The sequence below is a fragment of the Notechis scutatus genome, chromosome 3, assembly GCF_049901735.1.
Source record: "Notechis scutatus isolate UNSWTSFEM ecotype Mainland chromosome 3, rNotScu1.2, whole genome shotgun sequence".
Taxonomy (NCBI): Eukaryota; Metazoa; Chordata; class Lepidosauria; order Squamata; family Elapidae; genus Notechis; species Notechis scutatus.
The window spans coordinates 195780531-195808163 of NC_142011.1; the positions used below are offsets into that span (position 1 = coordinate 195780531).

The 27633-nt window shown below is 41.1% G+C and overlaps 1 protein-coding gene across 2 annotated transcripts in view; it reads left to right on the forward strand.

The window, feature by feature from the left end:
* The window catches only part of FER1L6 (fer-1 like family member 6), a 105581-nt gene extending 82547 nt beyond the window's left edge, over window positions 1–23034 (forward strand). For both annotated transcript variants that reach the window (XM_087962165.1, XM_087962166.1), the window contains exons 34-41: window positions 290–450; window positions 5471–5613; window positions 7438–7526; window positions 9169–9267; window positions 10622–10863; window positions 12067–12227; window positions 18538–18638; window positions 22218–23034. In XM_087962165.1, coding sequence (XP_087818291.1) covers window positions 290–450; window positions 5471–5613; window positions 7438–7526; window positions 9169–9267; window positions 10622–10863; window positions 12067–12227; window positions 18538–18638; window positions 22218–22404 — 1183 coding nt within the window. In that variant the 3' untranslated portion in view covers window positions 22405–23034. The remainder of the gene's footprint in view (window positions 1–289; window positions 451–5470; window positions 5614–7437; window positions 7527–9168; window positions 9268–10621; window positions 10864–12066; window positions 12228–18537; window positions 18639–22217) is intronic.
* The last annotated feature ends 4599 nt before the right edge of the window (window positions 23035–27633 follow it).

Here is a 27633-nt window from a genome sequence, read left to right on the forward strand (position 1 = left end):
AAACTGAACTTGGGAGCCCATTTTTGCTGGCAGAAGCACCGCAGGCCAATCCTTTGCTGTTTCCAGAGTGGCTCTGTGGGCCAGATCTAAGTAACCTGTGGGCCAGATCTGGCCCCTGGACCTTGAGTTTGACACCCCTGTTCTAGGGAAAATTTGAGTTTGCTGCGGTGTAGATATTTATAAAAGCTTTGTACAGTTTGGCAAAGCCAATTTTGACCCACGGTTTGAAATGAGCTTCCTTCTCTCATTCCTCCCTCTCGAAAATCCTCTCCTCTCCTTGAATTTTTAGTGAAGGATACAATGCTTGGAGAGATGCCCTCAAGCCAACTGAAATCTTGAGCAAGTTATGCAAAGATAACAAACTGGATAAGCCGATCATGCAACCAGGGAAGATACAAATAGGGAACAAGATCTTTACAGGACAGACTGTCTTTCAGGAGGATGAAAATGGTAACTATTTATTTATTTTATTTATTTTTATTTGTCAATTGCTTACAACAGGGGTCCTCATCCACCGGGCCGCGGACCGGTACCGGTCCGTGGAGCACTCTGTACCGGGCCGCAAAGAAATTTTTTTAAAAAATGGCGGCTTTCTTCGCCTTCGGTGAATGCTGCTGGGATCGGGATCAAGGACACAAATGAGAGAAGGGGAGGGAGGAAGCAACCAAAGCCTGTCCTGCTCTCTGGCTCAGCGGCTTCGGTTTCCTCCGCCTCGTTCCTCTCTCAGTCGCTCTCTCGCTCCTCCAGCAGCCCAGGAAGAAACTGCTTCAAAGAAGCCGGGGGTGGCTTTTCCTGTCGCCGCAGCGCCTCCGAAGCGCCGCGTTTTACCCCCACCCCACCGCGCGCCGCAATTCAGTGCTCCGTTCTGCCTGCCTGCCTGCCTGCCTTCGTTTCGGAGCAGTTTCGACTGAGAATAATAACTATTCGCCTCTTTTTATCAGCCGAAGCTGCTCCGAAACGAAGAAGGCAGGCAGGCAGGCAGAATGGAGCACTGTGGATTGAACCGCACGCGGGCGGGCGCGGTGGGGGTGGGGGTAAACGGGCGCTTCGGAGGCGCTGCGACGACAGGAAAAGCCACCCCCGCTCTTTGAAGCAGTTTCTTCCTGGGCTGGTGGAGCAGCGAGAGAGCGACTGAGAGAGGAACGAGGCAGACACCTGAGGGAGGGAGGGAGACACCTGAGGGATGGGGCTGAGGGAGGCAGGGCCGAGGCGCTCCCTGAACTTGGTGGTTTGCTGGCAGATGTTTTATTACCCGACTAGGTAACAACATCAGATGTTACCTAGTCAGGTAATGAAACGTCTGCAAGCAAACCACCAAACTCGGATTCTTCTCCCCCCCCCGCCGGGTCCTTGAAAAAGTGTTTGTGCTTGAAACTGGTCCCTGGTACAAAAAAGGTTGGGGACCACTGGCTTACCAGATAATAGGTATAAGTAAAAACATAGTTCTGAATACATGGATACACATAAGAAAAATAAAAAATATATAAAAGAAACAATAGGACAGGGAAGGTAGGCACGTTGGTGCACTTATGCACGCCCCCTACAGACCTCTTGGGAAAGGGGTGAGTGAGGTCAATGGTAGACAGTCTTAAGGTTAAAGTTTTGGGGGTTTGGGGAAAAAAACACAGAGTCAGATAGAGTGTTCCAGACATTGACCACTCTGTTGCTGAAGTCATATTTCCTGCAATCAAGTTTGGCGCGATTAACCTTGAATTTGTATCTATTGTTTGCTCTTGTGTTGTTATGGTTGAAGCTGAAGTATTCATTGACAGGTAGGACATTGCAATGTATGATTTTATATACTATACTTAGATCGGACCGAAGGCGGTGTAGTTCTAGGTTTTCTAGGTCTAGAATTTCGAGTCTGGTGGCATAAGGTATTCTGCAACGAGTAGATGAGTGGAGAACTCTTCTTGTGAAATATTTCTGGACTTTCTCAACTGTGTTAATATCAGATACGTAATGCGGGTTCCAGACTGATGAGCTGTATTCGAGTATTGGTCTAGCAAATGTTTTGTATGCTCTAGTTAGTAGTGTGATATTACCAGAGAAAAAGCTACATAAGATTAGGTTAACAACTCTTAATGCCTTTTTGGCTATGTAGTTACAGTGGGTTCTAGCACTTAGGTCATTTGAGATGAGTACTCCAAGAACCTTGACAGAGTTTGGATCATCAACAAGGTCTTGACTATTCAGCCTGTATTTTATTTTCTGATTTTTTTTTTGCCAATATGTAGGACAAAGCATTTATTTATTGAGATTTGAAATTGCCATTTGTTTGACCATTCTGATACATAGTCAAGGTCTTTTTGAAGGATAGCAGTATTGTCTGTGGTGTTGAATAGCTTTACATCATCAGCGAAGAGAACACAGTTGCTCTTGATATGATCACAGAGGTCATTTATGTAGAGTATGAAAAGAGTTGGTCCTAGAACACTGCCTTGGGGGACACCACTGTTGACAGGTACAGAATTTGATAAGACACTCCCAATTTTGACCATTTGTTGTCTGTTTGACAGGAATGCTTCTATTCAGTTATTCAGTTTTCCAGAGATACTGTAAGATTTTAGTTTTAGGAGTAGTTTGTCGTGTACCACTGAATCAAAGGCTTTACAGAAGTCTATGTAGATTGCATCTATTGCTTTGCCCTGATCAAGTTGTGTAGTCCATATGTTTTTGCAGTGTAAGAGTTGCAGATTACATGATAGTTTTTTCCTAAAACTAAATTGTTTATTGAGAGTAGGTTGTTTGTTTCTAAGTGGAGGATGATGGTTTGATTAATAATTGATTCCATGACTTTACAGGTGATGCAGCATAAGGAGATTGGTCTGTAATTTTCAACAAGGCTGGGGTCTCCCTTTTTGAAGATGGGGATGACTGTGGCTTGTGACCATAGTTTTGGCAAGGAGCTGGTCCTGAAAGATTTTTCAAAGATTATGCTTGGAGGTTCAGCTATGGCAGTGGGTAGCTTTTTTAAGAAGTAGCACATATTCCGTCCTATCCAATAGATACAGATGGTTTTAGATTGTGTAGTGTTTTTTCAACATTGTCTTCTTTAAAATCAATAAAATCGATCATTGTAGTTGTCTGTGGTTTGACTAGGAAATACTGGGCATGATCCATTGCTGTTTACAAATACTGAGCCAAATAATGTGTTAAAGAGGTTGGCTTTAATAGTGTCGTCGTTGCAGTCTTTACCATTAGGTCCTTTCAGGGGTAGGATGGACCTTGAGTCTTTTAGTTTGTTCTTTACAAAATTGTAGAAAACGCGGGTGGAACTGGTGCGTAGAAGGTTTTCTTCTTGTTTAATGTGATAATTGGTGCATTCAGTTTTTATCTGGTGACATAATTTTTTGTATCGGCTTTTGAAGTTGGCGACGTGACCAGATTTGTTTTTCTGCCAAAGTGATTTCTTTTTGGATTGAAGCTTCCTTATTGTTTTGGGTAATTTGTTTTTTCTGGTTTTGGGAGTTGTTAATGGTACACATAGTTCAATGACTCTTTTGACTTCAAGTAAAAATATGTTGTAATGGTCTTCTACAGTATTGCATCCAGAGAATAGAAATTGCCAATCAAAGGATGAGAGATCGTTGTTTATAAGGTCATAGTTGCCTTTTTTGAAGTTATAATTGGGGATTCTGTCGTTGTGATGATTTTTGTGTGGACGTATGTTGAGACAAAAGTCAATCATGTTGTGGTCACTGTTGGAAAAGGGTTCTTTAATTTGTATTCCATAAATTGAATTCAAACTATTGCAGAAGATGAGATCGAGGCAGTTGTTAAGTCTAGTGTTGTTGGTTACTAGTTGTTCTAGTCCCAGATTTGTTACAGCATTGTAGAAGTTTGCATGTGTGGGTTCAGTTGTACATTCATTAAGGGTCCAGTTAATATGAGGTAGATTGAAGTCACCAAGAAAGATAAAAGCGCGTGGGCAGGATGCTGCCCATGTTAGTAGTGCATTTAGCTTGTTTGCATGTTCAATGTCATAATCAGAGGCTCTGTAACATAGTAAGAACCGAAATGTGATATTTAAGGACAGTTCACAGACGATGGTCTCAGGAAGAGCAAGCTCCTGGGTAACTTGGATGTTTTTTAGATGTAGGGACTTTTTATAGAAGATAGCAACACCACCTCCTCTACGGATTTCACAATCTGATCAGTAAACATGATAGTCTCTTACTGTGGTAATGGAGTCAGGAAGAGATGCGTTGAGCCATGTTTCACAGACAAATATAATGTCGAATTTAGCCGTATTTAGTAAGAGGAGAAATTCAGGTATTTTATTTACAAGGCTTCTTGCATTGAGTAGCTTGCATTTAAGGCCAGTTGTGGTTGGAATAGAGGTAGTTAGGGGCGTGCATGCCTAGTTTTGAGTGATGTTGGATGGGGATTGGATGGGGTGGGGTTGGATGCGGAGTTGTGGGTTGTGTGACTTTCTTTTGATGCAATCAGCTCTGTAGTCAATGTATAGATCCTTTTCTCCATTGTCTAGACGGTTTTTGAGTTCTGCGTGGAGTTCACGGAAGAGGATTCTTTGCAGTATGGATAAGTCTGGTCTTGAGCGAACTTTTTGTGGTTGGGATTGGTTTTTGCAATGGCATTTATTGTATGAATGAATATGCGTTTTCTGGACTCATTTTTGCATACAACTCTACAAAATCTTGGGGTCACAGAGCCATCATTGTATTTGTACCCATGGCCATCTCTGGTTATTTCAATGATATCTTCAGGAGAGATGTTTGTTGTATTTGAGTTGCTCATGATATCACAAACTTGAATGATTACCAATATCAACAATACTCAGAGTATATATACCTCAAGTGGAATAATATCGGGTGTTGCATTATTACTTTCATTAATAACTGTTTATCTATATATATAAAAGTGAAATACCACTCACGCATCATCACAAAATCTCCAGAACCGTAAAGACTACAAACTTGAAATTTGGCATGTATGTTCCTCTTGGCTTCTAGATGCTCACTAAGAAAGGATTTTTCGAAATGACCATCAGAGCATTAGTATTTTGTATATTATTATTAACACGCTCTGATGCTAAGGAGTTCTACTCCCCCTCCCCACCTGAAAAGAAATGTTTCAAATGCAAAACACAAACAGGAGAGGAGTTTCAGTTTCACAGCACCAAGCAGCTTTAGTACAGAACAGTTGAGTTAAGTCACACCCAGGCTCCTTGCTGTCTTCTTGCTCACACAGCAAATACTGCTTCAGTTTCCAAACAGCCCTAAACTTACATCTTCTGAGATGTTCTCTACTTCCTAAAGTCCCGGAGTTCTGCATCTTCAGAAGGTCAAACTCTGCTTAGATTCCAGGCTGCCACCAGTTGAGATTTTCTTCATTGTAAGAGATTGTAATTACCCACTTTGTTAATTGATGCAATTATTTTAATCAGTACATTAGTCTTCTAACTCAGCCCTATCTGTTCATTTTCATGCTGTCCTTCCTTGTTCAGAGGAGCCAGTGGAATCATATGAACACCTTGCTTTGAAAGTTTTGCGTTCTTGGAATGAAATTCCAGAGGTTGGATGTAAGTTGGTGCCTGACCACATCGAGACAAGGCCTCTCTATCACAAAGATAAGCCTGGCATGGAACAGGTAAATTTGGCTGCATCTCAGATAGATGGCAAATAATCTTGTTATATTAATTCTATCCTAACTTTCAATAGTAGAGAGTGTACTGTATGTAACTCAGGGTTGATCTGTTAGGTTCTTGGTGTTTTCTGAGGTTGGTTATTTTCCTGCAGATGTTTTGTTATCAGATGAACAGACGATTTGCAGAACGTATCCATGAATGTTACCTGGCAGTCAGAAGAAATAATGAATAATCCTTAATCTCTCAACACCTAGACAAATTAAATCACCATTACAACTGGGAAATGCTTAACATTTAAGGTCAATCCAAATCCAAAAATGGTAGGCTATTCTCGGGAATTTGGAATTCTGACAAATTAGCCATCAACAGATACACAGAGATACACTCCATCTTCATATCATTTGTAAGATACAACCCAAAACCAAGAAAAGAAAAATGTCTGCAGGAAAGACGTTTTGAGCTCAGAAAACACAAGAATCCAGCACCTCAATTTTCTTTTATGTTAGTTAAAAGTGTTACAGAGTTGGAATCTGAACGGTGCTTCCATGATTTGATGAGAATAATATGTACTAGAGCAGGGATCTTCAACTCCCAGAGGAGTTGAAGTCCACAAGTCTTAAAGTTGCCAAGGTTGGAATCCCCTGCACTAGAGGAAGACTGAGCAAACTTTTCTCAATCAACCCCTTCATTCTTTCAGAGGTAGCTGTCAGAATCATGCATTAATGATGGTAGGCTGAAGCAGGAAGAGAAAGAGACTCTTTATGAAGACTATTAGTCTTCTTTCTGACATCTTTTTTTCTCCTTCCTCTGTCAAGTCTCCCTTTCTTTCTTCTATTCTCTTTCTGGATCCCTCTTCTCGCTGTCTGAAGCAATAGATCACAAGGAAGCAGAAAGCTCTTACCACAGGTTGCACTCAATCACCTGCAAGACTGCTTTTGAAATCAGATCAAGAGACTTGTGAAATAAGGGAAGTGCCATAGATTTAGATAGATGGATAGACTTCTTTATTGGCCAAGTGTGATGGGACACACAAGAAATTTGTCTTGGTGCAAATGCTCTCAGTGGACATAAAAGAAAAGATACATTCAAGAGTCAAGAATCATAAGGTACAACACTTAATAATAGTCATAGGGCACAAATGAGCAATCAAATCATACCAGGAAACAGTCAATATAAATCGTAAGGATACAAGTGACAAAGTTACAGTCATACAGTCACAAATGGGAGGGGATGGGTAAAAGGAAGGATGGGAGGATTAATAGTAATAGTAGTGCAGACTTTGTAAATAGTTGGACAGTGTTGAGGGAATTATTTGTTTAGCAGAGTGATGGAGTTTGGGAAAAAACTGGGCCATAAACCTTGAGATTCCTACAGAGAGGGTGTACAAAGGCATTTCCTTCCCAGGTCCTTGTGGGGAGGTGAAAGAAGATGAAAATAGAATAGAGTAGAGTAGGGTATGTCCCCCCTAGTCCTTCTTTTCATAAGACTAAAAGATGAACTGAATTATTTGAGTGGATGGCCATTTGTCAGAAATGGTGTAGGGTCTCCTGCTTGGGTGGAGGGTTGGACTAGAAGACCTCCAAGGTTCTTTCCAACTCTGTTAATCTGTTAAAAAAAAGAGCAGCTTGCCTTCAGAAGTTGTGAAGGCTTTCAAGAAGAGACTGGACTGCCATCTGTCAGAAATGGTGTAGGGTCTCTTGCTTGGGGGGGGTGGAGGTTGGACTGGATGACCTACAAGGTCCCTTCCAACTCTAATAATCTGTAATAATTTTATCTCTTGACCAGTTTAGAATCTTATTCTCTGTGTTGTGTTTTCTCCTCTCAAGGGTCGTGTGCAGATGTGGGTGGATATATTTCCTAAAGATATGCCTCTTCCTGGCCCTCCTGTTGATATTTCACCCAGAAAGCCCAAAGGGTAATTGATGACATGCATTTCTTCTTTGTCCTCAAATATACATTTGCTGATGTCCTGCATCTTTCATAAGGCAGCATTTCCTATTAGGGAAAAATAAAGACTCCCTCAAGCTGCCCCCCTCCCTGCAATTACAGTAGCACATTCATCTAGTTTTTGTGACACAATATGAAAAGAGTTTGCCATTACTATTTTGGAGGATTTTCCTTTTTGCTTCCAAATCCTGAGATTTGCTCTCCTGTTGAAGGACAAAATTGACCTTTGCAATTTTAAAGAGCAGACAAGATTAGCCCCTTAACCAGCAGGAAATTCCAGGGTTGTTTTTTTTACAGGGATCTGAATGTCCTTTTCGTTTTAAAAATGTCTCCCATTTTCTATCCCTCATTTGCTCTTGCTGTCCTAAACTTACATTGTTTTGTCTGGCAGAATTGCTTGAAGAACTCCTGCATTAAGAGGAGATCCTGCTTTCTTTGTAGTAAAATAATCATTGCAGGTTTTTAACTTGATAAAAATGCTTCCGAGATCAACATTTTTTTTTTCTGCATCATGATCAGTGATTCCTATTTCAAAGTTTGTTTTTACACTAGGAGGAAACTATTTGTTAACCTGTTAATCATCTGTCTTTAGCTGTATTTTTTTTATTGTGTTGTCTCCAGAATTATTGTAACCAATTTGCTACTTCTTAAGTTAGAGTTAAGGCTTTCTGAAAAGAACTTTGCTTATTTGTATATCTGCCCTGTCTTTGCCATTATAAATAGGCAAACATATCTGTTTAGGTCCTGTAACCTGAAGAAATTTGGCAATGCTTATTTAACATAATTTCAAATAACAAGAAGCACCATTATCAAATTGACAAATTGAGGCATGTGATGAATAGGAATCAGACATACATAATATCCAAAGAAAATTCAGACTTCATTTACAAAGTTTTGAGAGGAGCTTGTGAAAATAATTTATTAATTATGAGGTGGGATGATTTTTTTAAGTCAAGTTTTTTTATTTATATATAAGTAAACATTCATGTTTAACTTGAACATAACAATGCTCTGACTTTATCTAATTTCTACCTCTTATCTCTAACTATTGATAAAATCTATTCCACGTTAAGTAATACTCTGTATCTATCTTTTATTTTCAATATCAATCTATCCATCTCTGCACAATCCAATATTTTCCGAATTATATTTTCATCTGAGGGAGGTGTTCTCATTTTTCCAATATTGAGCAAATACAATTTTCACTGCAGTCAATACATATAATATTAAATATATAGTCCCTTTGTCATAGCTTTCTGGTATTATACCTAAACAAATATTTCTGGTTTCAAATCTATATGCTGCTTAGTCGTCTTTTCCAACCATGTGTGTATTTTCGTCCAATATTTTCTTTTTTTCAGACATGTCCACCACATATGATAATAGGTGTTTCTTATGGAACTTTCCAGAACCCCAATGGCCTGTGAAGGCCTGAACTTCATCTCTGTCATTTCAACAGAAGAACCTTTTAACCAATCGTCAGAATTATCAGAATTCTGATCAACCATATGACCAGAGTGAGGGATTATAAATTAACATTCTTCCTGAGTGACTTTGTATTCTATTAACATGTGACTTTTCTCAATTTATTTTCTCTCTTTCCTCCTCAGTTACGAACTAAGAGTAATAATCTGGAATACTGAAGATGTCATTCTGGAGGATGAAAATATCTTCACAGGACAAAAATCAAGTGATATCTATGTAAAAGGGTACGTCTACTTGTACCCTTTTGGTATACATGGCTTGCAGATCACGTCAATTATTTAACACCGGGAAAATTAATTTCTGATCAAAGCCATTCATCAATCTGGAGTCCCTGCCAGGTTTACTGGAAATATGGCATTTTGTTGCATGACAATGAGGTGTTTTATAGCAATGGCTCTTTAGAAATTCAGTTTCCACTTAGAATTCAGAAGGCATAGAACTGATAACAATTAGGACTTAAATTCAAAAATAATAGAGAATTCATATGTAGTCTCAGAATTTAGTTGCAGTTGCAGATAATTTAATCAGCTTGCACTTTTGTATACTTCTATTACCCAACATTTATAAACAAGTTAAAAGACAGCTTCCTTTGAATTTTGCATACCTCTATCCAGACACATTTGTTTTTTTTTTCTTTTGCAAATCTATGGGAGTGTTTTTTCCATTGCTTTCTTTCTGGAGTTTTAAAAATGTTTATTCCTGAAATTACAAAGCTAAGTCAACAAAGCGAACACATGCCCATTAAAAAGCACAATTAAAAGTTGCTTTAAATGATTATAAAATCTGGTAGCCCTTTGAGGATTCCAGGACTTTCTCAATCCCAGTTTATCATCAGTTTATGTTTTTAAAATGGTAAAATGGCCACAGACAATGTTAAGAAATATGGCCATGGGGATAGACAATTGACCTTCCAGAAGAGCTGAAGGTGTCACTGAATCTGGTATTTGTAAGATCTCTTCTGTGTATTGGGCACAAAATGTTTGTAAAGTATTTGGCTGTTTGTTTATTTATTGGAATGTATTGTCTGCTCAATTCCAATAAACTCTTGTTAACAGTCTCCCTAGTAGGAGTTAAGGGAGTTGTGGGAGTTGAAGTTCACATATCTTAAACTTGTCAAAGCCAACATGGAAATCATCAACTGCAGAGGTGGTATTCAGCAGGTTCTGACCAGTTCTAGAGAACTGAGAGCGGAAATTTTGAGTAGTTCGGAGAATGGGCAAATACCACCTCTGACTGGAGATTTTACAGTATCCTTCCCCTGCCACGCCCACAGAACTGGCAGTAAAAATATTTGAATCCCACCACTGATCAACTGGTTGCTGGGAGCATCCCCAAGGTACAAATTTAAGCCTTCAAAGAAGTCTTAACTTGATCAGAATCTGACCAAGTCAAGTAGGACTTCTATGATCAAAAACAGCATTTTGAATTGTCCTTGGAAGCTGATAGAAAACTACGAGACAGCTTAAAAAACAAATGTCATGTGTTCATGTCAGCTTTTATCCTATCAAGCATCCTAAAATACTTTGTGGATCGCAAATTCCCATTTCACTTTTTTTATTCTCCCTATACGCATCACAGATGGTTGAAAGGCCTTGAAGAGGATAGACAGGAGACAGATGTCCATTACAACTCCTTGACAGGAGAAGGGAATTTCAACTGGCGCTTTGTGTTTCCATTCCACTATCTCCCACCCGAAAAACAGATGGTTGTTTGCAAGAGGGAGAACATATTTTCCTTGGAAAAGACAGAACGCAAAATGCCTCCAGTATTGGTCCTCCAAGTGTGGGACTTTGAACGGCTGTCTTCTGATGACTTTCTGGGTAAGAAGGGCTGGGGTACTGAATGGGCACAACAGTTACATGTCTCCTACTCTCCAGATTCCTCAAGGATCTGGGTGATATCCAGGAGTGGGATTTTTCTCATGAAACCCCATATCCTCTTCAAAGCTCCATCACTTTCACCTACCAACCATTTTTCCTTTGCTCAATAACTGGAAGGAACCTTTGCTCTCACTTTCTTTCTGTGTGTTGTCGAAAATGTTCCTGTCTCTAAGCAGTAGCAATTGAAGTTAGACTTATACACAGCTTCACAATGCTTTATAGCCCACTCTAAGCAGTTTACAGAATATTGTGGATTTGGGGGAGCCCATATATGTCCTCCAGGGTGGACATTCTCAGGGTGGTTCCAGGGTGGTTTCATTTGTCAACAAATCTGAATAGGCTTCTCTGGTGAGTAGGCAGAGAGTTGTTAAGAGTCGTTGCTCCTAAATCCTTCTCTTAGGTGGGTCATTAAGTGTGACCTTCCTGGTGGTTTTGATTTTCCTGGGAAACTGATGCATAAAAAAATGAGAGACAGGTTGTGTCTGAATCCTTCACCTTTATTGAGGAATGGATTTTCCATTTTGGCATAAATGGACTCTTATACTCCTCTCTCAAACCATCTAACTTCCCTCTCCAAAATGTGAACATGATTATGCTCAAAGGAAAGTCTTTTTTTTTTAATTTTTGTTTTATTCCTGAGCCAAAGATGCCAAATAATGGTTAATTTTTGTAAACAGTGAAGAAGTTCAGTTTAAAAAAAAAAAAACCAACAATCTAGAAAAGTTCTTCAGTGCATACGATCCAGATTGCTACACAATGGATGGATAGCAAAACATGCAACTTGACTGAACTGCGATGCAAAATAGGCTGCCGCCTTTTAATGGGGTGCTTATCCATCCTTGTTGTGTTCATATCAGGTGGTAGTGGCTTTCCCGGGTTTCCAGTAGAAATCTGAATCTTATCTCAACTTGGGACGTTCTCCATGGATGGCGAAGGTGATGCTAACTTAGTTTGCAGTTGATTTCTCTAAACTCCTCTGGCTTTTCCTTCTCTAATCACTATAACAACGATAGAAAAGTTAAGTAGGTTATACTCACCTGAAATACTTGGAGCTTAGCCAAGAGCTGAGACGGTTGATCTTGGAAAGTTTATATGGCCCATTAAGTGTTTGATTAATGTAGAATTTTATTCTGTGGTCCACAGGCTCTCTTGAAATGAACTTGAATGGCTTTCCTCGAGCAGCCAAATCTGCCAAGCGTTGTGCCTTAAGCACAGAAACGGAAACTGAGGAGAACAAAATTTCCATATTTCAGCAGAAGCGGATCAGAGGCTGGTGGCCTTTCAGCAAAGCTGGAGAACTCACGGTGCGTAAACAAACCGACAACAAAAAACTTCCATCAAGGTTCAAAAGGTGGAAAGCATTTCATGCATGATAAATCCAAGTCCCTTGGACTGTTTTCAAGCTTCAGTCTTTTTTCTCCCCTTAATTTCTTTCTTTCTGCATCATCCCAGGTTCAATGTTACAAAAATTGCGATCCACTAATTTGCTGTGGATTCAGTTCCACATAGGCTAGTTATAGTGATGTCTTGGATTATGTATGTATGTATGTATGTATGTATGTATGTATGTATGTATGTATGTATGTATGTATCAGTGGTGGGATTCAAAAAATTTTCCTACCGGTTCTGTGGACATAGCTTGGTGAGCGTAGTATGGCTTGGTGGGTGTGGCAGGGGAAGGATATTACAAAATCTTCATTCCCTCCCCACTCCAGGGGGAAGGTTACTGCAAAATCCCATTCCCTCCCCACCCCACTAACCTGCTTTCCAGCTTCATCCTCCTATGCAGGGCAACCAAAGAAGACCCAGCTGATCAGCTGGGACTCGGGAGGCAGAGAATAGATGGGGGAGGAAAGGCCAATCAGAGGTGGTATTTGCCAGTTCTCCGAGCTACTGAAAAGTTCCGCTACCAGTTCTCCAGAACTGGTCAGAACCTCCTGAATACCACCTCTGGTATGTGTGTGTGTGTGTGTGTAAAATAAAATAATGAAAAAATGAAATGAAAGAATAAAAAATAAAATAATAAAATAAAATATAAAATAAAATAATAAATAAAATAAAATAAAAAGACTTAGTCTTAACTGAAAGCATAATCTGTCATAAGGCATGTGTCAGGGTTCCAAGTAATATATAAAATCATACATTGCAATGTCCTACCTGTCAATGAATACTTCAGCTTCAACCATAACAACACAAGAGCACACAATAGATACAAACTCAAAGTTAACCGCACCAAACTTGATTGCAGGAAATACAACTTCAGCAATATCTGGAATACTCTACCCGACTCTGTAGTTTCTTCCCCAAACCCCAAAAACTTTAACCTTAGACTGTCTACTATTGACCTCACCCCTTTCCTAAGAGGTCTGTAGGGGGGCGTGCATAAGCGCACCAATGTGCCTACCGTCCCTGTCCTATTGTTTCTCTTATTCTTCTTTTATTTTTCTTATATGTACCCATTTCATGTATTCACAACTATGTATACTTATTATCTTGTAAACAATTGGCAAATCAAATAAATAAATAAAATAAAAAATAAATATGCCCATAGCAAGCAGAACTCCAATGCAAGCAGGTTCCTCAAATAACAGGTTTATTAGGCATATCATATTGGCCCAAACTGGTAAAAACCGACTCTAAATATTCCCATGGTTTCACCTAATTAAAAGTAAAAGTTTTCTCCCTTTCCCAAACAATCAGTCACATGGTCCAATCGAGGTGCTCTCCTGTTGCTAGGAAACTTCACTCCTCCTCTTTTCAGCCACTTGTGGGAATGTCCTTGGTTCTCAAGGGAAACTATTTTGTTTTGGCTACAAGATCCCAGCTATCTCTGTTCCCCCCTCCCTATTCCTCAGCACCATTGTGGCAACACTGAAGCCTCCAAAATGGCCTCAGTCAGGCCAGCTTCAGAGTTCACAGCATGTATAAATCCCAAAGGCTGGATTTAGATTAGAATTCACTCTGTTTTAAAAACTCACTGACTATATTCTCACAACATCCTGGCACAGTTTTGAGTTACTTTGTGGTGAAGCCAACTTATTGGGTAACAATTCACTTGTCTTATGCAACCTTTGAAAAAAAGAGTTAATTCAGAAAAGAGGTTAATGGGGTTAACCTGTATTAATTCAGCCACTGACATTTTATGTTAATGCTGGTTTCAGTGTTTTGATTGAGATTGTTCCTCCTCTACTCAGCACTGACTAAATTTCAATTAGAAGAAAAGATTTATAGCAGATGACACAGCCATAATTAATCCAGGCACATTGTGTCTCTGAGGCATGGTGAGAATCTGAAAGAAATGTCACTGTCTAAGACATCTTTTCTACCTGAATATAATAAGCAGATCTAATATGTCCCATAGATCAGTGGTGGTATTCTACCGGTTTGGCCCAGTTCAAGGGAACTGGTAGTAAAAAAACAGCTACCGGTTCGACTGAATTGGTATTTCTTTTTTTTCTTCCCGATGATCAGCTGTTCCAATGATCAGCTGTGCCAGGATCCCCCTCGCTATCTTACTGCTTTGTCCAGGCGGCTTCCCTGAGGCCCAGGAGGCAAAAAAATGGACTGGGGGATGGGGTGCTGCAAAAAAAACCATGCCCACCCAGTCACATGGCCATGCTCACCTGGCCACATCCACCTAGCCATGCCCACAGAACCGGTAGTAAAAGTATTTGTATCCCACCCCTGCCATAGATGCTTTTTCAAAAGGCAACTTAGTTTTGTTTGTCCTTGAAGATGTTTCGCTTCTCATCCAAGAAGCTTCTTCCATTCTGACTGAATGGTGGAGAATGGGAGAGTTTATATTCCTTGCAGTCATCTGGTCGTTAGCACTCTCTCTGGGAGTCGCTTGGAGGTTTATTTGTGTCCTCAGGGTCACCTGAATAATGCAAATGGGTGTGGAACCTTCTTGGAACTGCTGACTGTGTTTCAAAGAAGAGATTGGTGGTGGTGTATCCCTCCCCCTCTGTTGAGAAAGGGCTGTTCAATTTTAACGTAGATGGCCTCCTTGACCCCATTTTCAAACCAGTGGTCCTCTCTGTCCAGAATATGGATTTTGCTATCTTCAAAAGAGTGGACTTTGTCTTTCAAATCCAGATGGACTGCTGAATCTTGTCCTAATGGGTTTGTTCTCCTATGTTGCGCCACGTGTTTGTGAAGTGGTTGTTTTGTTTCCCCAATGTACAGACCTACACATGGCTCGCTGCATTGTCCTGCATATATCACATTACTCAATTTGTGTCTGGGTGTTTTGTCCTTGGACATGCTTCTGCCTTAGTGTATTTTGAGGTTTAAAATGTGTATGGATATCGTGTTGCTTGAAAATCCTCCTGAGTGTTTCAGATATTCCTGCAACATATGGAATGAATCTCCATAGACCAGGGGTCTTCAAACTTGACAGCTTTAAGACTTGTGGACTTCAACTCCTAGAATTCCTCTTCCAGTCATGTTAGCTCAGAAATTCTGGGAGTTGAAGTCCACAAGTCTTAAACTTGCCAAGTTTGAAGACCCTTGCCATAGACATTCAGATATAATAGGATATTATGGTCAAGAATCTGCAGTTCTGTGCATCACCAGACTGGAAGAGTTTGAACTGCTGGGTACTAAAAATAGAACATTATCCTTTTATGTCGGTGTTTCCCAACCTGGACAACTTTAAGAAGTGTGGACTTCAACTCCCAGAATTCTGGAATTTGAAGCCCACACCTCTTAAAGTTGCTAAATTGGGCTGATGAAATATCAGAAGATGAAATATCAGAAGATATCAGAAATATCAGAAGAACCAGGAATTAGTCAGGTGACGAATCCTCAGATTGCTAGAAAGTGGAAATTCCAACATGTTACATAAAAAGATAAAATTCCAAATAGTAGATCAGCACCATTTTCCAAGAATTGATAATCCTATTTAATCTCCCTTTTAGCTTCTGAAATCTGATCATCGGAGACATAAACCAAAAGCCACAGTCGCTTCCTTTTAATACCACTGAAACCAGATAAGCTATTAACCACATCCTTTTAATACCACACTAAGCAGATAATGCATTTCGAGGAGTTTTGAGTGCTCAGTGCCCTGCAGAGAAGATCAATTTGAAATTTGCATGGGGCAACAAATACAAGTAGTCCCTGACTTACAGCCATTTGAAGTTACAATGGCACTGAAAAAAGTGACTTATGACCGTTTTTCACACCTACGACCCTTGCAACATCCCAGTGGTCACATGATCAAAATTCTGACGCTTGGCAAGTGGTGTGTATTGATGACGGTCGCAGTGTCCCAGAGTCACATGATCCCCTTTTGCGACCTCCCGACAAGCAAAGTAAATGGGGAAGCCAGATTCACTTAACAACCGTGTTACTAGCTTAAAAACTGGGACAAGAAAGGTCGTAAAATGGAGCAACACTCGCTTCACAAAGTCTCACTTGGCAACACAAATGTTCGTCTCAATTGTGGTCGTAGGTTGAGGATTACCTGTATAAGAACTGCGGGGGGTGGGGGGGGGGGGGGGCTTGGAACCTATCTCCAAGTATGCACTAAATCAGAACAGAACAGAGTAACAGAGTTGGAAGCAGTGGTGCAATTCAATCGGTGTAACAATCGGTTTGGTGAGCGCGCGCGCTTCGCCCAAAACCGGTCCGAACCGGTAGAAACCCACCCCTGGTTGGAAGGGAGCCTGGGGGGTCTTCTATCCAACCCCCTGCTCAAGCAGGAGACCCTATATCATTTATGGAGGGCTCAAACTGGCTAGGAAAGAGGGGTCAAAATACATTCCATCTCCTCTTGGCCTCAGCATGTTGCTGGCAGAACTGAAGCAGAATCATGCGGATGTTCTGATGAACATTAAAAATCTCTCTGTAGGATGAGGGAGCCTATAGGATAGGAAAGAATAGGATAGGATAGGGAATAGAATAGAATAGAGTAGAGCAGAGCAGAGCAGAGCAGAGCAGAGCAGAGCAGAACAGAATAGAATAACAGAGTTGGAAGGGACCTTGGAGGTCTTCTAGTCCAACCCCTTGCCTAGGCCGGAAACCCAATACCACTTCAGACAAATGGTTATCCAAGATCTTTTTAAAAACTTCCAGTGTTGGAGCATTTACAACTTCTGGAGGCAAGTTGTTCCACTGATGAATTGTTGTCATTGTCAAGAAATTCTTCCTTAGTTCTAGATTGCTTCTCTCCTGGATTAGTTTCCATCCATTGCTTCTTGTCCTGCCCTCGGGGGCTTTGGAGAATAGCTTGACTCCCTCTTCTTTGGGGCAGCCCCAAAGAAGAGCCCTAATGGTCACCAGAACATCAGCTTTCCTTCGGACTTTCTGGCAACACCCAGAGGTTGGGCATAGGAGGTTGGTACAGATGTGCTTGACTTACAACCTGTCATTTAGTGGCCGTTCAAAGCAGTGGTGGGATTGAAAAATGTTACTACCGGTTCTGTGGGCATGGCTTGGTGGGTGTGGCAGAGGAAGGATGCTGCAAAATCCCCATTCCCTCCCCACCCCACTAACCTGCTTTCCAGCTCCGTTTTCCTGTGCAGGGCAACAAAAGAAGATCATGCCGATCAGCTGAGACTCGGGAGGCAGAGAATAGATGGGGGCGGGCCAGTCAGAGGTGGGATTTGCCGGTTCTCTGAACTGCTTAAAATGGCTGCTACCGGTTCTCCAGAACTGGTCAGAATCTGCTGAATGCCACCTCTGGTTCAAAGTTACTACAGTACTGAAAAAAAGTGACTTATGACCTTTGTTTCCACACAACCATTGCAGCATCCCCATTGTCACGTGATCACAATTCGGATGCTCGGCAACTGGCGTGTATTATCACAGTTGGCAACTGGCATGTATTATCACAGGGTCATGCGATCCCCTTTTGTGACCTCCTGACCTCAAAGTCAATGGGGAAGCAGGACTCGCTTCACAGCTGTGTTGCTAACTTAATAACTGCAGTGATTCACTTAACAACCGGGACAAGGAAAGTTGTAAAATGGGGCAATACTCGCTTAATTACTGTTAAGCTTAACAACAGAATTTTGGGGCTGCATTGTAATTGTGAGTCATAAAAGGTGATCATATGACCCTGGGACACTGCAACTATCAAAAATACATGCCAGTTTGCCAAGGCTCCAAATTTTGATCATGTGATCATGGGGTTGCTGCAGTGAAAATGGCCATAAATCATTTTTATCCATGCCGTTTTAACTTCGGTCACTAAACAAATTGTAACTCAAACAGAGGTGGTATTCAGCAGGTTCTGACCAGTTCTGGAGAACCAGTAGCAGCCATTTTGAGTAGTTCGCAGAACCGACAAATACCACCTTTGACTTGCCCCGCCCCCATCTATTCTCTGCCTCCCAAGTCCCAGCTGATCGGCTGGATCTTCTTTGGTTGCCCTGCACAGGAGAAGGAAGCTGGAAAGCAGGTTAGTGGGGTGGGGAGGGAATGGGAAATTTGCAGTAACCTTCCCCTGCCACGCCCACGAAGCCACACCCTCCAAGCCATGCCCACAGAACCAGTAGTTAAAAAAAATGAACGCCACACTGAAATCAAGGACTACCTGTAGTGATTCAAGTGTTCATTATGAGATCTTTAAATATTTTGAACCAAAAGTACGTCTCCTTTTCAATCCAGGGCAAAGTGGAAGCTGAGTTTCATTTAGTGACGGCCGAGGAGGCTGAAAAAAATCCAGTCGGCAAAGCTCGGAAGGAACCAGAGCCTTTGGAAAAACCCAAGTAAGTGGCACAATTTATCCCAGGTTTATTATACCTGGACAGGTAGATAAGATGAACTTTTAGCTTTAGGTCCCTCCTGAAGCCTCCCATCCTCCAGGTTTCTCCTTGATCGAGTGCCACCTTTTATAATATGTTTATCAGACACAAAATGCTGAATCAGCATAAACGAGAAGCAAAGCCATTACTGTGATTTATTATTTAATCTCCACATCAGGGCATTAGAAAGATGGCTGTTTTCCAAGATTGCCGACCATCTGCCTTATATTTAGATTCAGTTGTGCGACTATGGCTTGGAAAGGCCCTAGGAAGTGGGCAGGTTTGTGGGAACAGCTGGGCAAGCAAGAGAGAGAGAGAGAGAACACGCAATTACCCACAATTATTCATTTCCAATATAAATACCCCTGTTCAGATATGCTGAAGCTCTTTCTTCCCAGCCTGGCTGTAGGAGTCCCAAAATAAGCTGAACCAGTAGAGATGTATTAGGTGTGCCTGGCAACGAGTTTCCTGGAAAGAATCTATATTGTCAGATGGAATTTATCCACTTGTGAATTACATGCAAAAGGTATCATACGCTGTAGGCGGGTTGGGCTTCAAAATTTTTAGCAACGGGTTCTCCGCCTGGTTGCTTGGTGGGCGTGGCCATGGTGGCCATGACCTAGTTGGCCTCCTGTACTGGGGGGGGTGTTGCCCTCCCTGGGCTCCGGAGGCTTTTTTTGAGCCTCTGAGAGGGCGAAAATGGCCTCCCCAGAGCTCCGGAGTCTCTCTGGAAGCTGGAAACGGCCCCATTTCCGGCCTTCCTGAACTCCAGGGAGCCCGTTTTTCACCCTCCATGAGCCTCTGCACACGCCCTGCCTTTACCTGCATCCAAAACGGGCCGCATGGGGACTCCTGAGAGAGGCGGGGCGGGGTGGGCAGGGCGGGGCCAGCCAGGAGTGGGATTTGGGGGGGGGGGTTCTCCGAACCCTGCAGAATCTTAGCTAGGGGCTCTCCCGAACCCCTGTGAACCCCCCAACAGCCCACTTCTGCCTATAGGACTTGTAGAATTTACTTCTATTAATACAGGAAGTGTTTTTAATCTATTCGTTTTATTTATTTATTTGGTTTGTCAATTTCTTACAAGATAATAGGTATAAGTAAAAACACAGTTATGAATACATGGATACATATAAGAAAAATAAAAAGAAACAATAGGACGGGGACGGTAGGCACGTTGGTGCGCTTATGCACGCCCCCTACAGACCTCTTAGGAAAGGGGTGAGGTCAACAGAAGACAGTCTAAGGTTAAAGTTTTTGGGGTTTGGGGAAGAAATCACAAAGTCAGGTAGAGTAGACATTGACCACTCTGGTGCTGAAGTTGTATTTCCTGCAATCAAGTTTGGTGCGGTTAACCTTGAGTTTGTATCTATTGTGTGCTCTTGTGTTGTTATGGTTGAAGCTGAAGTATTCATTGACAGGTAGGACATTGCAATGTATGATTTTATATACTATACTTAGATCGGACCGAAGGCGGTGTAGTTCTAGGTATAGGCATAGGTTTTTATAGTATTGCTACCTGGTTTGGTACTGTAATCTGCACCTGTAATCAACTTGGACACCAGCAACCATCATCTGTGCCTCCCTGTCATGGGGCAGTGTGAGAAATTACTACAGGTAGTCCTTGACTTATGACCACAGTGGAATCAAAATTTCTGTTGTTAAGTGAGACATTTGTTAAGTGAGTTTTGCCCCATTTTACCACCTTTCTTGTCACACTGTCAATCACTGCAGTTGATAAGTTAGTAACCCGGTTGTTAAGTGAATCTGGTTTCTCCATTGGCTTTGCTTGTCAGAAGGTTACAAAAGATGATCACATGACCTTGGGATAGGGCAACCGTCATAAATATGAACCGGTTGCCAGGCATCTGAATTTTGATCACATGATTATGGAGATGCTGCAATGGTCATAAGTGTGAAAAGCAGTCACTTTTAAGTCACTTTTTTTCAATGCCGTTGTAACTTTGAACAATCACTAAATAAACTGTTGTAAGTCAAGGACTACCTGTATACTAAGAGTTTTACTACCATAAAAATAATCAGTGAATTGGTAATTAACTTAACTTCCATTGTTCAGAATAATTATTTCATTGTGTAATTCTCATCCTCAACTAACCTCTAGGTATAATTTTGTTACTAGAAGATTTAATTCATGCAACATTTTACCATAATATTGTAAAACACTCACACACACGCACATACACATACACACATGTATATGTATATGTATGTAAGTATGTATATATACATACACATACACACACACACACAGACTCAGGCCCCTATACCAATCACAATTTTTTAAGTTAATATTTCAGAGAAAATATAGCGTACTTAATAAAAAGCACTCATCAAAACAGCAAGGTAGTGTTTAGAGGAAACTTTCAATCATTTAAGATGATTTTCATAATAAATTGTATATGGGACCTGGCTTTTGGCATACGCTGTGTGTAGGGGTATAGTATAAAGTATACAGTATACAGTATTACTTAGTCTGTTGTGTGGATGCTTGTGTGTTTTTAGGGGGTGGGGAATTTTGGCGGGTGGGGGTTGTTTGGGGATTGTCATGTGTGTGTCTGTGTTGGGTCTGGTCTCTGGGTGTCATATGAATTTCATTGTATGTGTCTACTGTGTGTATACGTACAATGACAATAAAGTGTTATTATTATTATTTGACACAAAAAATGACAGTGTACACAGCAAACAAGATAACTATGCTGGGTTTCGTATCACAAATCACTAGTCCAGGGGTAGGGAAACTTGTCTCTTCTATCACTTATGGACTTCAACTCCCAGAATTCCTGAGTGAGCCATAAAAGATTCCCCATCCCTGGCCTACTGGTTTTTCAGTTGTGGGGGAAATCAATTTTTGACTTGAATGGGATTGTTTAATATACAAATATAGGGCATATGTCCTACATTTGTATATTAAAGAGTCCTATTCAAGTCCTACATCTGTATATTAAACATATGTCCTACATTTGTATATTAAACAGTCCCATTCAAGTCAAAAATTGATTTCCCCCACAACTGAAAAACCAGTAGGCCAGGGATGGGGAACCTTTTATGGCTCACTCAGGAATTCTGGGAGTTGAAGTCCATAAGTGATAAAAGAGCCAAGTTTCCTTACCCCTGCACTAGTCTAACACTTCCCATGCGTTTAGGACTGCATGATGTATCGGCGGATTATGCGAGCAAATCCCAGTAAGGTGGCCTTCTGCAGCTGACCAATGGTGATTTTGTCAGCGCCAAATTTTTTTAAGTGCTTGTCTAGGTCTTTAGGCACAGCACCCAGTGTGCTGAGTACCACTGGAACCACCTGCACTGGTTTATTATTATTATTATTATTATTATTATTATTATTATTATTATTATTATTATTGTTGTTGTTGTTGTTGTTGTTGTTGTCATCATCATCATCATCACACACACATACACACAAGCGAACAACTTTCAGCTAAAGAGTAAGATGATGACTCACTTTTATACATATTCATGTTTCTAGCAATATTACTAAGTTTTCTTTTCATTTCTTTCCCTTTCTAGCCGGCCGGACACATCCTTCTCCTGGTTTGTGAATCCTTTCAAGTGTTTGTATTATCTGATCTGGAGAAATTACAAGAAATACATCATTATTGGCCTAATCCTAATTATCTTAGTTATCTTCTTAGTACTCTTCATCTATACACTGCCTGGAGCCATCAGTCGTAGGATCGTTGTAGGAAGCACTTAGAAAGAATTCCTCAGCCATGCAATTTATTAAAATCAAAGTAAATGAAAACTTGGCTTTTATTCATACTCAGAACAAACTCTAAATCAGTGATGTCCAACTTTAGCAACTTTTAAGACTTGTGGACTTCAACTCCGAGAATTTCCAAGCCGGCAAGGTTGAACACCTGTGCTCTAATTCTTTATTTCAAGATATTTCAGATACATATCTCAGGATGTAAGATGTTAGAGTTAAGGTAAACAACAGAATCGTATGTTTAAATTGAAGTACATTCCAGTTGTGTAGAAAAAAATGTCAACAGCTAAGAGGGCATGTCAGCTTTGCATACTAAAAATTTCTGTCTCAGATTAACAAACTAGATTTTTAAAGATCATAATATTAAATATTATAATTCTTTGGATTGGTGGGTTTCTATATTTTAAAAAACAATCCATTCAAATTGTGCAATTGTTTTGGTTCAAAAATTTCCCTAACTTATAAAGCTTTTATATACAATGACTCTGTCACAACTAGTTGTTAGCATAAATGTTTACTGCAAATGTTAATGCAAATTTCCTTCATGTCATTTTTTTTTATGTATGGATTTTTAAAAATGTGAATGTCTCCAATGTAAAATTAATACAGCTTTATATGAACATAAATATATGTGGCTTTTATGTGCGAATTTGGAGCCTGGAGAAGATGGCGGGATAGCTGCAAAAAGCTTCAAAAAATCAAAATGGAGAAGTGTGGATTCAATTGTTCAGTTGCATCTGCCATCTTGATTTTGACCCAACCTGCAGAGGCCCTTGGAAAAACAATTGCTAACAGTCACCATTCAGAATAAAATACAGAATAACAGAGTTGGAAGGGATCTTGGAGGTCTTCTAGTCCAATCCCCTGCTCAAACAGGAGACCCTATTCCATTCTGGACAAATGGCTGTCCAATCTCTTCTTTAAAACCTCCAGCGATGGAGCACCCACAACTTCTGTAGGCAAGCTGTTCCACTGGTCAATTGTTCTCACTGTCAGGAAATTTCTCCTTTGTTGTAAGTTGCTTCTCTCCTTGATTAGTTTCCATCTATTGCTTCTTGTCCTGCCTTCAGGTGCTTTGGAGAATAGCTTGACTCCCTCTTCATTGTGGCAACCCCTCAAATATTGGAACACTGCTATCATGTCAGCCTGGTCTTTCTTCTCACTAAACTAGACATACTCAGTTCCTGCAACCATTCTTCATAGTCCCCTAATCATCCCTAATCATCTTTGTATCAATAATGGAGAAGAAAATAAGGCTGAAGCCCACCGTTGGTGGGAAGGAAGCACATCTGGATACATATCTCTCCAGGCCACCTTTCCTTTGTACCAGAGCTGGTTGGTATTCAGCAGGTTCTGACCAGTTCTGGAAAACCAGTAGCAGAAATTTTGAGTAGTTCAGAGAATTGGTAGCGGAAATTTTGAGGAGTACAGAATACCACCTCTGACTGGCCCTGCCCCCATCTATTCTCTGCCTCCTGAGCCCCAGCTGATTGGCTGGGTCTTCTTTTGTTGCCCTGAACAGGAGAACGGAGCTGAAAAGCAGGTTAGTAGGGTGGGGAGGGAATAGAGATTTTGCAGTATCCTTCCCATGGAGTGGAGTGGAGTGGGGTGGGAACGGAGATTTTACAATATCCTTCCCCTGCCATGCCCACCAAGCCACGCCCACAGAACCGGTAGTAAAAAAAAACTGAATCCCACCACTGCTTTGTACAACGTATGGAAAAGCCACTGATAACTTCACCATCAGGGAAATTATCTACCTCCCTTGTTCCGGTTTAGCTTAGTTATTCTTCCTCCTACACAACTGGGAAATCCACCCTTGGTGTGTGTTAAAGTAGGACCATTGCTCCTAGCACTGCCTTTTCAGAGATGTGCTCAGGGTGGTTGCAGGAGGGAATAAAGAAAGTCAAAAAGGTGGACATCACTATGAGATCAAAACTCCTGGATATGCTACTCTAGAAGCGGGAAAATCCATGTTGCTATTATCCCTGGCCCTCTTAATTGGAGTAGAGCAGAGGTTCTCAACCACCAGGCCATAACCTGGTTCTGGGGCTGGGGCTGGCTGGGACCAGGCTGCGCAAGCAGCGGGCAAGCACACAAAACTCCATTTGTGTAAGTGTGTTGGAAGAAATGTCCATATGGGTTGAGTTCCAAGCGGGAAGAAAGACATGGAGCAGAGATGGTATTCAGCAGGTTCTGGCCAGTTCTGGAGAACTGGTAGTGGAAATTTTGAATAGTTCAGAGAGAACAGGCAAATCCCACCTCTGACTGGCCCAACCCCCACGTATTCTCTGCCTCTCGAGTCCCAGCAGATTGGCTGGGTCTTCCTTTGTTGCCCTGCACAGGAGAATGGAGCTGGGAAGCAGGTTAATGGGGTGGGGTGGGAATGGGGATTTTGCAGTAACCTTCCCCCAGGAGTGGAAAGGGAATTGAGATTTTACAGTATCCTTCTACCACCACGCCCACCAGGCCACGCTCACAGAACCAGTAGTAAAAAATGTTGAATCTCACCACTGCTTGATTCCCTACAAGAATCTCTCTTCAAGATATAACGAATGTCTTGCAGAAATGGTATAAGAACTTGGGGTGAAGTTTTCATATCTTCTGTGTATGTGGAAAAGTGAAACCCCACTTTTGGGAGGAGATGCAGATATTTATAGAGAGGATGGATTAAACCCATTTAATATTTTTTGCACCTGATTGCAATCCTTTTCCCACAGTTCAGTTCCTATTCCCAAAACTTATGGCATTTACATAGAATAGTAATAGCACTAGCACTTAGACTTATATATCGCTTTACAGTACTTTACATCCGTCTCTAAGCAGTTTACAGAGTCAGCCTATTGCCCCCAACAATCTGGGTCCTCATTTTACCCACCTCGGAAGGATGGAAGGCTGAGTCAACCTTGAGCCTGGTGAGATTCGAACTGCCAAATAGCTGGCAGCCGGCAGTCATCAGAAGTAGCCTGCAGTATTGCATTCTAAGTACTGCATTCTGCATATAAGAGGTCTATGTCAGGTTGAAAGCAACTCTGAACCTCTGTAATCCTACGAGATCACCTGTGTTGGAGAGTTGAATTTATTTCTGGCTCAGCAGATGTTCTTTCAATCTGCAGTAAAGCTGTTCCTTTTTTTTTTTCCCCTTCAAAAATTTCCTGATTTATGGAACTCACAGGAGATCCATTTTCAATTTGCAAGAATCTTACTTTGCTCTGACTTCTCTGCTTCGGCTTAGCAGGTTTCTAAAAGGGGACCTGACATCTTTGCAGCTTCTCCTCATAGGAACAACAAGGATATTTATTTATTTATTGTGCAGGGTTTTGTAACATAAGAGATGCACAAAAACATGAAAGAAGGTTATTAATAGGAAAAAATATGGAATAGAGGGTGAGGGTCTGTGCGTGATGACGTGGGGCATGGCACAAAGGCAACACAGTCACATAAGTAAGAAGAGTCTCTTTAATACCACCAACTTTGTCCCCAATGTCCAGGTTACCTTCAGCTGGAGAAAAAAACTCTCCCAAGAACAGTCTTTAAGTAGAGGAAATTCAGTCCGAAAACAAAATACATACAAACTGTAAATAAAAATCCACACAAACCACACTGCAGTAATTAACTTGACAGGGCAGGAGAAAGAATTACAGACTTGAAAGGCCAGATAAACACACACAGTTGGGAAGACATCAAGAACCCAGATAAGCCTAGACAATAACAGATAATTCACGATTTGCTTCCAACAAGTTGCTGTGCACAATCTCCCTTTTTAAACACTGTGTTCCCAGCTGCAGCTAATGAAGGGAATCAGGGCCCTTTCCTCCCCCATAAGCCATGCTACTTACGTTGCTCCCTTCTCCATTCCTCCCTGCATGCCCTAGGATGAAGAGTGGGTGGGCCTGGATCTTCCTCTGAATTCCCTCTCCCTTGCTCTACCTCTTCCCTGCTCTGCACAGTTGGCCTTTGCCCTTCCCCAGTTTCTTCCACAGCCAACGGAGCCACACTCACACTCTCTGTCAGCTGCTTGGCCTCCCCGCTCCGAATCAGATTCTGACAGGGGCATGACACTGTGCTTCTTTGTTCCTCAGTCTTAACTTTGCACTGTGGGGAGTAGAGAAGACAATTGCAGGTCATCTTCAAATTACTCTTGAGGAACTGAGGAGGTGGAAGTAGTGGAAATGTGGAAATTTCTTTATTTTTGCCTTTGCTTTCTTCCTATTTCTCTCATGTTACATCAAAGCACAGCTCTCTGGTAATACCGCCCTCATTTGTCCTCTGTTGTCCACGCTTTGTTGCACTTGCGTTTTGCATCTCCTTTCTGGGATCATTTTTTAGTTAACTATTTTTTTCCCTTTTGCATGAAATGAGCTCAGCTGCATATTTCACCTTTTGCAGAGAGATTCGACTGATCTCCGATTGCTTCAACAGAAATAGAATGCTTTCTTTAAAAAAACACAAACCAGGTAGGTAGATATTCTCAGACTAAATTCAAGTGAAGTCACCGTACCTGACTTAAGGCTGGATTAATTATTCTAGGAAATTTGGCTAATTAATCCTTTTTGAGGAAGGATTTGGAGTAACCAAGTTTTTAACAGTTGCCTTTAAATCCAATAATGAAGCAGTAAGATTTTGCCCACTTATTTTCTCCAAGCTGAGAACATTTTGCTTTTCCAAGAAAAGATAACCAGAAAACAAGGACTATCTCTGTTACATCAAGGGTAGTAATAGATGTTGATCTATCTCTTGGGAGACAACTCCACCCAATTATTGCTGTGACTTCTCAAAATGTACAAGTACAGGTTAGATGAAATCTGGCTCAATAGCAGTAACTGTGTGAGTGATCTGGGAATCTTAGTGTACAATTGCTTAAATATGAGCCAGCAGTGTGCAGTAGCAGCCAAAAAATTATGCAATCTTTGGTTGCATAAACAGGGGGAGTAGAGTCAAGATCATGGGAAGTATTAGTACCGCTTTATAAAAACCTTGGTAAGACCACACTTAGAATACTGCACCCAGTTTTGGTCATCATATTTTTAAAAAGATGTCGAGATTGGAAAGAGAAGAGCAACAAAGATGATTAAGAGGTTGGAAACTAAAACATATGAAGAATAGCTGCAGGAACCAGGTATGGCTAGTCTAGAGAAAAGGACTAGAGATGACATGATAGCAGTGTTCCATGTATTTGTGGCAGTGAGGGGGCTGCCACAAAGAAGAGGGGGGTCA